Source organism: Chaetura pelagica, unplaced genomic scaffold (genome assembly GCF_000747805.2).
Source record: "Chaetura pelagica isolate M959 unplaced genomic scaffold, ChaPel_1.0 scaffold903, whole genome shotgun sequence".
Classification (NCBI taxonomy): Eukaryota; Metazoa; Chordata; class Aves; order Apodiformes; family Apodidae; genus Chaetura; species Chaetura pelagica.
This window is the reverse complement of record NW_009952585.1, coordinates 3,586-18,485: the sequence shown is the minus strand read 5'-3', so window position 1 is coordinate 18,485 and position 14,900 is coordinate 3,586. Positions and strand designations below refer to the sequence as shown.

At 54.1% G+C, this 14,900-nt stretch overlaps 1 protein-coding gene across 2 annotated transcripts in view; it reads right to left on the bottom strand.

The window, feature by feature from the left end:
- The window catches only part of ARNT (aryl hydrocarbon receptor nuclear translocator), an 18,941-nt gene extending 5,572 nt beyond the window's left edge, over positions 1–13,369 (bottom strand). Inside the window, exons 1-13 of one of the 2 annotated variants that reach the window (XM_009993661.1) lie at positions 13,272–13,369; positions 12,064–12,108; positions 10,923–10,967; positions 8,757–8,801; positions 6,163–6,376; positions 4,770–4,983; positions 4,453–4,552; positions 3,992–4,057; positions 3,518–3,603; positions 3,025–3,101; positions 2,246–2,380; positions 1,705–1,779; positions 799–950 (exon numbers count right to left, since the gene is read on the bottom strand). In XM_009993661.1, the coding sequence (XP_009991963.1) occupies positions 799–950; positions 1,705–1,779; positions 2,246–2,380; positions 3,025–3,101; positions 3,518–3,603; positions 3,992–4,057; positions 4,453–4,552; positions 4,770–4,983; positions 6,163–6,376; positions 8,757–8,801; positions 10,923–10,967; positions 12,064–12,108; positions 13,272–13,369 (1,352 nt within the window). The remainder of the gene's footprint in view (positions 1–798; positions 951–1,704; positions 1,780–2,245; positions 2,381–3,024; positions 3,102–3,517; positions 3,604–3,991; positions 4,058–4,452; positions 4,553–4,769; positions 4,984–6,162; positions 6,377–8,756; positions 8,802–10,922; positions 10,968–12,063; positions 12,109–13,271) is intronic. The other variant, XM_009993662.1, reaches the window with a different exon arrangement.
- Between the last annotated feature and the right edge of the window lie 1,531 nt (positions 13,370–14,900).

The window sequence follows — 14,900 nt, the reverse complement described above, 5'->3', positions numbered from 1 at the left end:
CTGCCCCCAGGGCAGAGCTGCTCCCTGCACCCTGGGACCTTCTCACAGATAAAAGACCCAAATGTCCAGGCTTTTCACCTGCCCACGAGCAGCCAGGCCTGTCTGCCTGGCAGGAGGGATCCCATTTGCTGCCTCCACCCAGTTCTTAATCACATGCAGGCATGTTTTCCTGCCCCCTTTATTCCAGTTGCTGCTCTTCTGCAAGGGGCCTGGAGCTCCTTGTGGGCGGAGGGAGCAGCTCTGACCATTGGCTACAATGGTCAAGAGAGAAGAGCAGCAACAAGAGCAGCACCCCCAACACAGCTCCTTCCTGAATCCAAACTTCAGCAGCAAAAAACCCAAGTGTTCACTTTCTACCCTGAGCTGCAGCCAGTCCTGCTGACACGAGAAGCCCCCTCTGGGCCACCTGCCCCCCTAGACTGCCCCAGGAGTCCAGAAGCCACGTCCAGAGCCAGAGCCTAATATTAGCTTTGAGAGCAATCACAGACTTGCTCCAGTAACCCGAGTTAAAAAAGGCCCTGCTGGAGCTGAAGGCTGGCAGCTTGCTGAGCCACACAGCCCAGAGAGCCAGAGAGATCCAACCTCTTGCACTTCAGTCCTCCAGTGCCTGCCACAGCCCAGGGAGGGAGCACTCAGGGGCCTGAGGGGTTCCTGCAGGGCCTACACAGACTGGTGGGAAGCTTGGCCAGAGGGAAGACGGAGCTCCTGCCGTTTTGTGCTGCTGGTTATTCTGGGACAAGATCCTGGCAGGGTCCTGGGCTATCACTGGTGCTTGGCAAGTCATTTCCATGTACATACTTGACATTGGTGTTGGTACAGATGATGTACTCAATTTCATCCGAGTAGGGGTTCTGGAAGGTAAAGGAGCTGGTTCTCATCCAGAGCCATTCCCGGTTTTTGGATCGGAATCGGAACATGACTGACAGAACCTGGCCTTTTAACTTCACCACCTAAAAAAATGTAATGCATCAGTAGGACCTGAGGAGAGAAGGAGTTGAAGAGCAACCTGCTCCCGAGCACAAGCCTCCCCACAGACCCCTGCCATGGCCCCTTGGCCTCCCCCAAGTACATGGTCCTGGTCCTGCCACTGGCCCCTCACACCATCCTGATCCCCAAGGGATGTGGGAGGGGAATCCAACAGCCCCTTTCCAGCTTCCACTTTCCTTTTTGCACTGGTGAGATGTATGAAAAAGCCTCTGGTAAATGAAGCACATGCTGTGGCTTCTGATTCCAAACTGTCTGGACAAATGGATAATGAGCAGCTACTTTCTGGAGTCATGAAAGCACAGGGGCAGCCTTACCTGCCCTGCCACCCGTCCAGCGCCCTCAGAAATAAGAGTAACGACAACAGGGCAAGCAAATCCCATCCACCTCCAGCTGCAGCACTGGGCTGGGCCTAGAGATGAACCAGGGTTTCAGCCCCAACAGCCTGGCACTCAGGTAGGCACTTGGCAGCCACGTCTCTGGCCCTAAAAGCAGACTGGACTGGCAGCCAGAGGGTGAATTCAAGAGTTAGACATCAGATGCTCCTGGTTTGCTCTGCACATTTACCATGGTGTGTCTCTCCCTGGGACTGTTTGCCCTCGGGACAAGGAGAAATACCCAGGGTTGACTTTTCTCTTGGTTTTCCAATCAGTTTCATTCCTTTTCCATCAGATTCCCAGCTGAAAAGCACCCTGCAGAGGGGCAGCTGAAGTGCTGTACCTGCTGGAAGCTGTCCCGCAGAAGCTGCTGGTCTTCTGGGTGGCAGAAATCCACAATGTCCTTCCCCAAAAGTTCCTAATGTTGAAGGAATTGGGAGAGAGAGTCAGTTCATCTGGCAGGCAGATCCCCCCTCCAGGTCTGCCCCATTAATCCCAGTTTGGACAGGGAGTTACTGCTCCCCCAGCCCCCAGTCACTGTGACACAAACCAAGCACAGGAGCTGTCATGCTGCATTTGGAAGAGAAGCACCAATAACGTTTGATCTCCCACTCCAGTGGAGGCAACAATGATCTTAATTGACAGCAGACACAACCCAGAGCCACCCACCCTTCCAGGGATCAAAGTGCTTAGGAAAACACATGGAAAAGCAACTGGTAGAAAAAAAAAAACAACCAACCAACCCACGTCTGGTTTAAGCCCTGAGTGTTGTTTTATCAGATCTGTTGGACAAGCAGAGCCACGATGGGTGAGGGAGGGAGGAGGGGATGGAAGGGGGGTCAGTGGCTCTTCCCAAGGTTCCTCACCTGAGGCTGGTTCCTCACCTGAGGCTGGTAGCCAACAGTGGCCACGCAGCGGTGGTCGATGAAGGTGAAGATGCCCTCAGTGTTGTGCCTGGAGATGAACTCTGTGGGCTGGCAAATGTTGTTCATGTCTGTGCAGTTGGGGGAGCTGGTGACCTGCCAGGGCAAGACAGGAGGGCAGGGTGATCAAGTCTGGCAAGAGCTGCTGCTCTCTCACCAGCCAACCCTGCAGTTTGTGGCAACCAGGGAACAGCCTCACACAGAAGAGTTTGGTTCTGGGGGCTTTCAGGAGAAGGCAACGTTGGAGCAGTGAGAGATGCCCCCCTAAGACCACATCTGGAGGGTTGTGTCCAGTTCTGGGCTCCCCACTTCCAGAGGGATAGACTGGAGAGAGTCCAACAGAGGCTACAGGGATGATGAAGGGACTGGGGCTGTTTAGTCTTGAGAAGACTAAGAGGGGACCTGATTAATGTCCACAGATATCTGCAAGGGGGTGTCAAGAATGGGCCAGTCTCTGTTCAGTGGTGCCTGTGACAGGATGAGGGGAAATGGCACCAAGTGACAACACAGGAAGTTCCACCTCAACATGAGGAGAAACTTCTTTGCTGTGAGAATGACAGAGCCCTGGGACAGGCTGCCCTGAGAGGCTGTGGAGGCTCCTTCTCTGGGGACTTTCAAGACCCATCTGGACATGTTCCTGTGGGATCTACCCTGGGTGTTCCTGCTGCAGCAGGGGGGTTGGACTCAATCTTCAGAGGTCCCTTCCAACCCCACGGACTCCACGATTCTGTGCCACCCACCTGGAGCCTGCCAATGGCCACCAAGCAAAACTTGCTGCCCTGGCTAGCGTCCGGGTCATCATCAGGCAGGGAAACACCTGGGAGGGGAGGGCCAGAAACCCCAGCAGGTTAGTACAGCAAAGCCAGCCCATTTCAGAGGCAAGAAGTGCAGCCCTGACTTCAGTACCCACCTCTGCCACATTTTCTAATCCCATATCCTTTCCCATGAAGAAATTTGGCAAATTCAGCTGCCTCCCCCTCCCTTGGTTCCCAGAAGGGTTAAACACCTCCCTAACTTTAGGACAGTGGGATATTATTTCCACCCTCTGCAGAATCTCTGCTGTCCAGTCACAACCTGATCCAGCCCTACAAAAATGACTTCAATCCCACACCAAGGGAAAGCGATGGAGCCGTTTGGGCAGGATTTGCTGGCACATCCAGCTGCCAGAACAGAAAATTTCAGACCCTCTGCTCTTCAAACCTGCCACAACTGAAGCCTCAGCCAGGTCCTCACCTGCAGGGGGCCAGGCCTTGATGTAGCCTGTGCAGTGCACCACGACATAGTGAGGCTCCCCATCCTTGGCTGCACCTAAACCATTCCTTGAGAGACAGAGAGAGGCTGGATGTTAAGCTGGGGTGCAGAGAGGCAAGGTTTTTACTTCTGTTTTTGAAAAGCTTCCACAGAACATCTCCAAGACTCAACAAGAGGTGCAAGAACAGAACAGGCTGGAAACCATCTCAGTTTCAAATAAAAAGGGACAATATAGACCAGAGCCAAAGAGCAGCACAGAGAAGATGAAATTATGCTCAAATCCAACCTCGGAATGAGGAAGGACTAATATTCACTGGGATTCTCTCCCTCACCACAGTTGTACTTTGGTTCCTCCAGCAGACCTGAACTCTTCTGTGAGCTGCTCACTCCCCACACACACACATACAGTGTGTCTCCCCAGCCTGGTGACAGAGCTATCACCCTCCTGTGACCCACCTGCAGCGATTCCTCATGAAGCTGAGACGATTCACAGAGACGGGATCCACGGAGCTGCTGCCACACCTGCCCCAGGAGCAGAGAGGGAGGGAAAAGCTGTTACCCCTGGGCAACATTCAACCCATCCAACAGCCTTGAAGTCCTCTATAAATGGGGAAGGACCTTGGAGCCCCCAACACACAAGTGAAAAACATTCTATAGGCTTCAAGAAGGGAGGTGACACACGGGAGTAGAACAAATTGTTCCTGGAAGGTGGATCATCTACAACAACAGCCTTGAGAGCCACCAGCACAGGGCAAAGAAACATCTCAAGAACTTCACTCTTGGCTTTGTGTGGACAGTTCAGCCATGTTGTATCATGTCTGTGCCAGAGTGTGCAAAAAAACCAAGCTGGAGTAAAAGCATGATGAGGCCAGGGAGCAAGGCCAGCCCCAGGCCCTGAGGACTTTCTCCCCCATTACCTCATCCTGCAGATGAAGGATCTCCGTGAGCCCATGCACATCCTCATGGATTGCTGCCCTTCCTTCTTCACAGTCCCTGTCTTCAGATCTAGGATGCGACCTGAAGCAGGAAGGAGACAACTCAAGATGCTGCTGCAACACAAGGCCCTTCACCAAGGCAGGCACCAGGTAACGTTGTAGGAACCAGCAAGACAAATGTCCCCAGGGGCACCTCTTGGGGTGGGGGGTCCTTGTTAGGAAGGCATCAGTTTGGTTCCTTCTGCAAAGGGAAGGTTTGGATCCAAGTGCTCTGCAGGCTGCCCCCAAGGCTGCCTCACCTGTCAGGGCATTCTCAGAGGTGGAGAGCTGCTCCCTCAGCTTGCCCACGTCGTCAGGGTGCACCTGGTCATAGAGGGTGCTCCCAAACCATTCTGACTGGGCCTGGCTCAGCACCGGGGTCACCGAGTCCGACACGTAGACCACCCGCCCCGTCTCGCAGGACACGATGAACAGGAACCCATCAGCTGCCTCCAGGATCAGGTGCTTGAGCTCCTGTAGACACAGACAGGCTCTCAGCCACAGCTTGGGAAAGACCTCACCCAGGCCAACTGGCCACCCAGGGGGAAGAAGTAAAAAAAAGACCCCAAACCCACATGCTAAACCACCCTCACCCCCCACAAAACCACCCCCACCACTGAAGCCACATAAACCCCCCCATGCCCACTGGAGCACACCCCGAAGTGCCACATCTACAGGTTTCTTGAACACCTCCAGGGATGGTGACTCCATCACGTCCCTGGGCAGCTTGTTCCAATGTCTGACCACTCTCTGGGTCAAGAAATTCTTCCTGATGCCCAATCTAACCCTCTCCTGGGCAATTTCAGGCCATTTCCTCCAGCCCTGTGGTTATTCACTTGGGAGAACAGCCCAACACCCACCTCCCTACAGCCTCCTCTCAGGGAGCTGCAGGACCATGAGGTCTCTCTCCCCTCAGCCTCCTCCTCAAGCTGAACAATCCCAGTTCCCTCAGTTTAGGTTATTTACAGTAATAAAAAAAACTGAAACCAGGAATTTTTCCTCAGAATGTGACTATTTGTTCTCTCACATATTGCCCAACAGGCAATTACCCTATTAGGGCAACGTTTTGTTGCTAAAGACATGAACTGAAATGTAAATCAGATGTAAATCTGCTAATTAAATTGGTAGGTAACGAACTTGTCATGAGATCAGGTGCATTTTGCTGACAAACAAGAGGAGCCACTGCTTGCTGGAGTGAAGGTTGTTGAGTGTGTTGCCTCCATAAATCTCTCCTTCCCCAACTTTAAAGGTGGGGGATGTGTCATCAGAGCCCAGAATGAAGCTGGACTGGGATTTTCCAGAATTCATAGAATGGTTTGGGTTGGAAGGGACCTTAAAGATCACCCAGTTCCAACCCCCTGCACGGGCAGGGACACCTCACACTAGATCAGGTCACTCAAGGCCCCATCCATGAAGACCTGCAGGGAAGGGGCAGCCACAACCTCCCTGGGCAACCTGTTCCAGCATCTCACCACCCTCCCAGGAAAGAACTTTATTCCTAACGTCCAACCTCATGAAATGATTCCCTCCCATTTCCTCCTGACCAACCTCACTGCAAGGCAAGGAGTCCCCGCACAGGAACTGGATGATCTTTCCCACCCCAATCACTGCCCAACTCCCCGGCACCACCTCCCCAGGCAGCAGGATCAAGACCTGGTCGGTGAGGAAGGAGGGTTTGTAGGTGCCATCCGTGGAGGTGTTGCCCGTGCCCCTGAGGGACTTCATGTGTGACACAGCCATGCGCAGGATGGTCAGCTTGTCGGGCTTGCGGGCCAGGGCGCTGCAGGTGGGCACCATGTCGGACAGCTCGGTGATGTAGGCCGTCATCTTGTTCCGCCGCCGCCGCTCGATCTCGCTGTGGTTTTCCCTGGAAAACAAACAAACAAAAACCACACGAGGCCAGGGAGGAGAGGAGGAAGTTACCCCAGGGAGGGGGACTGAGGTCTCGAGGTGGGGAGGTTGTGGGGGGGGAGGGGGTGTCTCCCCACGTTGCTTTCCAGAGTGCAAAACACACGGGAGATGCTTCGGGGCGGGACAGGAGCTGCACATGCTGGGCGTGCACGAGGGGAAGGAGGGCAAGGAGGAGAGTCTGTGGTTGGACCTTCCTGGCTGCAGGCAGGAGCTTGGCCTGGGCTCCCACCACCCCCCTGGGGAGGCACCAGCCAGGCCGAGCTGCCCCAGCAGAGCAAGAAGCTGCCTCAGGGCTCCTGCTGCAACAAGAGGGTTTTTCTCTTGCTCTGCCTCCTGGTGCTGAGGGAACCTGCTGCTCCAACAGCTTTGCTGCAGCCTGGAAGGACTGATCCCACCCATTGCTTCTCCCAGGGTGAGCCATGTCCCCTCTCTGTCACTTTCCAGACAACATGTGCCTCCATAACCAGACGCCAGGGCTGCAGCTGAGGCACCTCAATCACACCAGAGGAGCCTCCCCTGGCAGTGCCTTCATGGGGACACTTCTCAGTGACATCCAGAGCCTCTCACAACACCGTGGCAGGAGGGAAGGGCTTCAGGGGGGACATGCACCTGACTCTGTACAGTTCCAGGCCAGTGTGGACAGCCCAGGCACACATACAGACCTCCCAAGAGGCTCTATGACCAACACTGCCCACCTAGAGTCCTCCAAGAGGTTCTCCACACACCTCCTGCAGGGAAGAGTCCCCACCAGCCCCAGAGGGCAAACATCACTTGTTTACACATGGTTCTTTCATCCAGTACATGGAGTTTAACTGGGTTGCTAAGGTGGGTTTCTCAAACCAGATCCTAAAAGCCAGGTTTCCCATAGAGAAGGATGGATGGGATGCAAGAAGCACATGGTGAGATGGAAAGTGTTGGAAGGAACAGACAGGCAAGTGAGCTGAAGAGGATAAACAAAAATGGAGCATTTCTCACTGCCAGGTGGCTGCAGTCACTCAGTGACCCTGCCCTTTGCTGCAAGAGACTGACCCTCAGGAAGCCAAGTGCTCCAGTTCTCACACTCCCCTTGGACTCAGTTCCTCCAAACCCACGTGGTCAGGTGTCAAAATGAAGCCACCTTCACTGCAAAGCTCCTGGGAAACCTCAGGCCACTTCCCTGCCCCACTGCCCAGGATTCTTTACCACAGGCTCTGGTGTGACAGTGACCACTGAGAGGTGGGGCAGGGGGAAGGGTTGTTTCTTCCCCAGAGGATAAACCCCTGAAGAAGCACCACTGCACTCCCAGCCCCACCTCTGGTGTCTCCTTATCTCCTCAACAATTTAAACTCTGCAGCTGGGCCTGGGGCTTTTGTTTTAAAACCAGCCAGCAGGCAATAAACTGACCAGAACTGTGGCATTCTCCCCTCCCAAGAGCCTCTTCAGCCCCATGTGTTGCTCAAGAACCAGCCCGGGGTGGGTGGGACAGTCCTAAGAAGTCCCAGGGTGGGTTTGTGGGATGCAAACCTCCAAGCAAGGCTTCCTGCAAGAATGACCAACCCCAGGCTCTGCAGACACCAGCTGGGGTGGAAACAGCAGCAGCCTCCGTGGGAACTTCAGACACTTCTCATTTTGCAGCTGAGAAGGGGGAAGGGGCACATTTCAAGTTGGGGGGGTGGTTTCTGCTGAAGAAACAGTCCTGCCAACACTGTGTCACCCAGCTGCTCTGGGGGTACAGCCCTGCACCACCACCACCCTCCTGCACCAAAATACAACACCTGAGGTACCTGCTCTGGTCATTTCAGCCACAGTTCCTCATTAATTACAAACAGAAACTTGGGGTAAATACAGAAGTTCTGCTCTCAGTGAGCCCAGGGTGCTGCAGAGGGCAGGACACCACCCTTCCTGGAAGCTTTAAGGGGTAGAAAAAACTGAACTAGTTCACTTTTAAGGCCCGTTTTGACAGCAGGACAACATTCCTGAGACAAATCCTCACCAAGGAGAGAGAGAATTGCCCCTTTGGCACCTTGATCCAGCCCAGGAGAAGTTGTGTTCAGCACAGGTTAGCAAAGCTGCAGCACTCAGAGAAAGCAACAGCCCAACCATGCTCTGCCCTGAGCTCCCTGGCAAACAAATCCTTCTGTGTGCTCCCCAGAGACACCCTGACCAGGGGACCCGAGGCCTTTCCCCTCCTAATTCCAATTACACAGAGATTTCCAGAGGTCTGCTCAGCTTCAAGTCCTCTACTGCAGCAGATGGGGGAAAGAAGGGAGGAAAAAAAAAAGAGCAGGGATGCCTAGAGAGACATTGAGGAAAGGAAACACTCTGCTTGTCCATGCTTGAAATCTCCAGTCTCCTACCTGGCAAGTCTCTCCTTATCCGCTGAGCTCTGCTCATCATCAGACCTAAAAATAAAACCAGCGAGCTAAGCTGAAATGGAAGAAGTGTAAAGAAATGGAAAATGGGAAGATGTTCCTAGGAAACCCAGCCTATGGACACCTCTGTTTTGCTGTTTTCAACTCTACAGAACAAAGCAGCTGTTGTTAGTCTGCAGCAGGACACAGGGCAGGTGTCTGCAGGTCCTCAGGCTGTTCCCCAGGGGCAGCTCTGCCTCCCACGGGGCTGAGGTGCAGCTTCACCTGAGCAGGATGGAGTTAATGGGAGAACTGGGAACTGCAGCCCCAAGTTTTCTTTGAAGAAAAATAACCAGCAGCTTCTTTGATGGCATCCTTCAATCAGAAACAGCAGATAAAACCCACCCCAAATTCAAAGGGTGTAAAGTTCACAGCTAAACACACGTTTCTGTAGCTCCACAAACAGCACTTGGGACAAGGCAGCTGAGGTGGCTCCACGAGAGGCAGCACTGGGGGGTGACAGCACAGGGACCCCTCCACAGCCCCCAAGGGGGTGTGACAGCACAGGGACCCCTCCACAGCCCCCAAGGGGGTGTGACAGCACAGGGACCCCTCCACAGCCCCCAAGGGGGTGTGACAGCACAGGGACCCCTCCACAGCTCCCAAGGGGGTGTGACAGCACAGGGACCCCTCCACAACTCCCAGGGAGGAGGAACCTGACACCTGGTTTTGCAGAGCCTGACTGTGAGCCTTCCTCACAGAGGTCTGGCTGCCTTGGAAAACAAACTATCCCCCAGAAGCTACTGCAGAGGAAGAAGAAGGCACCAGACACAGTCAGGAAGGCAGGAACACACCATCCCAATGGCTGAACTGCTAAAAATCGCCTGTGGATTCATGCAGTGTGGGAGGTGGCTACAGCTGTGGGACCCTGCCACCTCCAAGGGGGTGAACACTGCAAAATAACTCCTCACATTCACCTCCACCTTCTCCTTTCACCTCCCACCACCCGAGGAGGGAAGAACATTCCCAGGGTTGGTTTGTTCCTTCCCTCCTCACCTGCCAAGGATGCCCAGAGGGACCAGGAGCCCAGCCCAGCTGTGGCTCTGCAGGCACAGAGCAGAACTCTCTCCTGAAGGGCCATGACCTGCTCAGCACTGCAGCACCCACCCTCAGCACCTGCTTTTTTTGGTATTTTACACTCTCTTGGCATTTCAGGGCATTATTAGGACCTTATTATACCTTAAGCTCCCAGAGCTATTCAGTTTGGGCTGGCAAAAAAGATTTCTAACCTGTTTAACCTCAGAACAAGTCAAACCATTTAAACAGCAGGAGAGCCCCAGCACCACAGTGGCAGGTAACAGAGTGACAGGGACCTGGAGTTCTGGTTTTGACCCTTTTTTGTTGTTGCCTCCCTGCACCGAGGCACTGACACAGGTTTAATGTCTCAGCCAGAGCTATCAAGGCTTTGCAAAATGCCTCCTCTTTCTTCCCAGACTGGTTTCAGTGCACAAGCCCAGTGAAAGTCCAGGGAAAAGGCCCCTGTCCCCATCACCACTCCTGGCTCCTCCTGCCACAGGATCACCCTGCAATTTCCAGCACGTTCATGCACCCTCACTTGGGCAAAAACCTGACACACCAACACAAACTAACCCCCTGAAATACTTAAACTGAGCTCCATGGGCTTCAAAAAGCTGAAAAAATCCTATCAGGCTAGTCCCAGATGGCACAGAGCTGCTTTCAGACACCAACAATCAGAGTCAAAACCTTGCCCATGATGTTCCTGCCCACGGATCTCCAGAAATTCCTCATTTATAGAGAAAGCTTCAAATTCCCCCCCTCCAAAACACACAAACCACATCTGCCAGGAAACCCTGTCCAAGTAAAATTGAACTAAGGATGAAACTTGTCTCTGAGTATGTTTCTTGAGCAGGAGGGAAAGAAAGAGTCCAAGGCAACAGCTGAAAGAAATGGTGAAAAAGAGGAAGGTAATTTCATCACACTCATAATGAACTGGTCCAGAAACCATCAAGGAGAATGTCTGGATCCTTGGGTGCACCTTCCTTCAAAGGGAGAAGATCTAATGGCCAGTTAGGTGGTGCTGCAGGATCTGTCTCACAGTTAAGGTGGTTTGGCACCAAAAGCTTCAAGAACTGCACCATGGCAGATTCTTACCTGGCAAATCTCTCCTTATCATTGGGCATCGGGTCATCGTCACACCTGGAAAGCAGAGAGGAAGGAAGTTCTTAAAGGGGTGACACTTCTTTCCCAAAGGCAGCCAGGACAGGGTTTAATGAGGGGCAAAAAAAGGCAGACCCTGCTGGGTAGAGGCAAACCAGAGCTACACTCCTCATTTAGCCAGATAAAAGACAAAGGGTTAATGATTTTTTATCACCTTGGCCATGTTTTCCACACCACATTCATCCCCAGCACAATCACACACAAAGAAACAGGTTAAACTGCACTTGGAATATCCAGTCAGTCCCAATCAAGACCCTCATCCCCAGGGTCTCTGGAGGGAAATGCCCAGTTTGTTTCCAAGTCATTCCACAGCCTTTAGAAGATGGTGACACACGGACTTCCAGCAGAGCCCAATCCCAAACCACGACTACAAATAAAGGACACAAGATCTTCCAACCCTTCTGTGCTCCATATGGATCACAAGAGGAGGAACTTGCAGCCTGGCCAGCTCCTTGGGAGTGGGGGTGTCTGTAGCTAAACCATCCTCCCAACAGATGAGAGCTGAGCAAGACGTGTCAGAGGCCCTAGGAAAGCTCAGCCTCTCGCTCTTGTGCTGACAAGCTGTTGGCAGGAGGCTCTTCCCTCTGATCAGGAGGGGCTGGGCCAGCAGCCCTGCTCCTGCAGCACCCAGCAGGGTGCTGGAAGTGTCCATGGGATCCAGCTCAGCTTTTGAGATGCTGGGATCAAACCCAGCAGCACAATAGAGCTGCTCAGCCCAGGGCTCGGGGGCCTGGCTCCTGCAGCTGACCTCACCTGGCCAGGGGGCTGGCACAGGAAGACCCCAGATGGAGCCCGTGTCCAGGGGGTGACAGGATCCCCCCCCAGGAACAGCCCCTGCTCTGCAGCCACAGCCCCCACATGCTCAGCAGCTCTGCGTTGGCATCAGCTCCAAAGCTGGAGGAATGCTGCTGACCCAGGGAAGAGCTTCAAGAATTGGAACAACTGCCTCCTTCAGATCACCCTGCTTCCCTCTGTGCTGCTGGAGAGGAAAGGCCACAGGAGCAGCTCTGGGGGAGGCACAGGGACACACCGAGACCCCCCAGCAGGAACCTGAGGGTGCCACCTTCTCCCTCACCTGAGGAATTTACTGTTTCCTTCTCCATCATCATCAAAATCGAGCCTGAAAAACAGAATTGACAAGGTAACGATCAACCAAGAGGTTCCTCCTTCAAAGGCTGCTTTTCCACCTGCCCCTACAGGGATGCAGATGATTCCTGACAGGAAGATTTTAAGTAGCTCCAGGGGATAATGTGAAAGAAGCCACGCAGTTAGAAGGGGGCTTCTGCTCAGGAGACAGGCAGCCCCCGGGGGGCACCCCCTGCAGCACAGCAGTGTCTCCCAGCAGCACCCCAAGCCCTACAGGCTGCCAGGGCTGCTTCTCAGTGCCCTGGGACAGACCCACAGGCTCCAAACTGAGCCCTCCCGACTCCAGAGCTTGAATCAGTCGTTCTTTGAAAGAAGAGAGGAGGGCAAAACACTTCAGGAGTTCAAGTTCAGGGGGGTGACCTGCATGGCTGGGGCCCTCAGCTCCAGAGCAGACAACACTGAGGTGTTTGCTCCAACAGGGTCAAAAAAACATCCCTATGAGTAGCCGGGAGAGGACAGAGGGAAGAGAGGAAAGGCTTTTTTTCTCTCCAGGAGGGAAAGTCGAGGTGGCAGCAGCGCCTGTTTGTAACGGAGTGGGAGGAAGAAGTGGGAGGAGCTGCAGGGGCGGGGGAGCCCCAGCAAATGGAGGCAGGGGAAGAGCCAGGGCCTGGGGGCGGGCAGGAGATGTTAATACGTTCGAAAGTTGAGAGGAAATTTCTTGTGCCAGGAATTGGAAGAGCAGCCACTCATATCCTTTTAATTTGCAAAGGCATTTTTAGCAAACAAAAAAGCCTCCCACAAGCACACTGCGGCTTCCCCCCCACCCTCTCCGGGGAGGGGACAGTCCCAAAGGTCTGGGGAAGGCCCCAACATTCCCACCCTCTGCCTCCCCCCACGGGCTCATCTCGCTGCTCCAGCCACTCCTGTGCCAACCCGTGCTGAGCAAACCTCTTCCTCGAGGTGCAACTCAATTTTTAATCCCCTTTTTATGAGTATGGCTGGCATGAAGCTCAGCACCACAGGGGAAAGGGAGAGGACCAGCACACCTGAGGGACGAGGCCACCTCCGCTCCGCAGAGGACAAGTTCCCTCACCCCAAGGCTGCCTGCTGGTTCAAGAGCACAATGCTTCCTCAAAACCCACACTTCACACACACACACCTCCCCAGAAAAGCACCAAGCCCAGAGCACCCACTCACCCTGGACGTCTCTTGGTGGCTCTTTGAGCGACGGCTCCTCCTGCCGGAGCGCCCGGCCCGGGGTTCCCTGCGCCCAGCGAGGACACCTCCGAGGCCATTTCTGGGGAGGGGGAAACACAAAATGAACCAGCGTTAGGTCAAAGTCCCTGTGGTCGGTCAGAGGTGGGGAGATCTCCACGAACTGCCCCCTTTAGAAGCCACTGCATGTCAGCATCTGCTGGGGGTGGGTTTGGGTCGGAGTCGGCCCCGCGCGCACACCCTGCTCATCTGCTCCAAAGCTGAGATCCCGGAGTGAAAAGCTGTGGAATCCTTTGGAGCCAGAGGAGGAGCCTGGCGGGATGGTGGGTGGGGGCTGGACCCTCCCCATGTGCTGGCTGCAGGAGGGGTGGAGAGCTGTGGCTTTGCCCAAATCCATGGAAGCTGCTTTTGGGAGAGGGTTTGTTTCCCAACCCGAGAGACAAAGAACGGAGCCTTGGAAGGCGCCTGGGAAGCACCACCCAGACCAGCATTCCCGACCTGTGGGCACCACAGCCACCACCAGCAGGCTCTGCCTCTGCTCCTCCACACCCAGAGCAGAACACTGATCCTTCCCCAGCAGGGCCCTGTCTCCATGGAGCACTGGGGCTGCCTTCCCTGGGGCAAAAAAAAAACCCTTCTGTTTTACAGGTAGAAAAAGTGGCAGAAGCAGCAGGAAACCTGATCGGTGCTTCTTAGGGATGAGACAGGCAGGGAATGCTCTCCAGAAGTGTTGGGTTTGTGGAGGTCACACCACCCCGTCAGAGAATCACAGATCGTGGAATGGTTTGGGGTGGAAGGATCTTAAAGATCCTCTAGATCCAACCCCTCCCACCCTCCAGTGGGTTTATTATTTGGACACAAGAGGCAATTTTTTCCCCACGAGGACAATAAAACATTGGAATAGTCTCCCAAGGGAAGTGGTGGATCTTCCCACATTGGACAGTTTGAAGTCTCAGCTGGACAGGATGCTGGATAGGTTGGACCAGATGATCCTGGAGGTCCCTTCCAGCCTTCCATGACTCTAGGATTCCCTAATCCCAGTGCTCTGGGAGCAGCTGTACCAGGCTCTGGAGATGCTCAGAGCCTGGTCAGCACAGCTGGGGTTGAACCCACCTCACCAGAGCTGCCCTCAGCCTCCTCCGACACCAACAGCCCAACCTGCACCAGCACCAGAGCTTTTACACAAGTTTTGAGGAGGTTTTGGCAGTTTCTGCAACAAAACCAGCTCTGTCCTCGTTTGAGCAGCTGTGGTTTGTGAAGTTTGCTGCTCAGCAGCTGCCAGGCTGCCCCCAAGTCCTGGCTGCAGCCAGAGAATCTGTTCCACCACCTGCAAACCCAGCTGTGCCTTGAAGGTAGAAAACCCACTTCTGCTTTGTCAAAGTGGAGAAGACCCCAAAAAAACCAAACCCCAAAGGACCCCCCCCAAAAAAAAAACCCTTGCTGGGGCTCCCAAACACCCAGAGCTGCTCACACATGAAATGCTGCCAAACTAGGGAGACAAAGATCCAAGTTAGGCTCAAGAAACATGGCAACAAACTGAGGCTGAAGCTGTGAGGCCACCTGAGATCAGCTCAGCTGGACACAGCAGCTCCAGCCCCCTGGAAACAAACT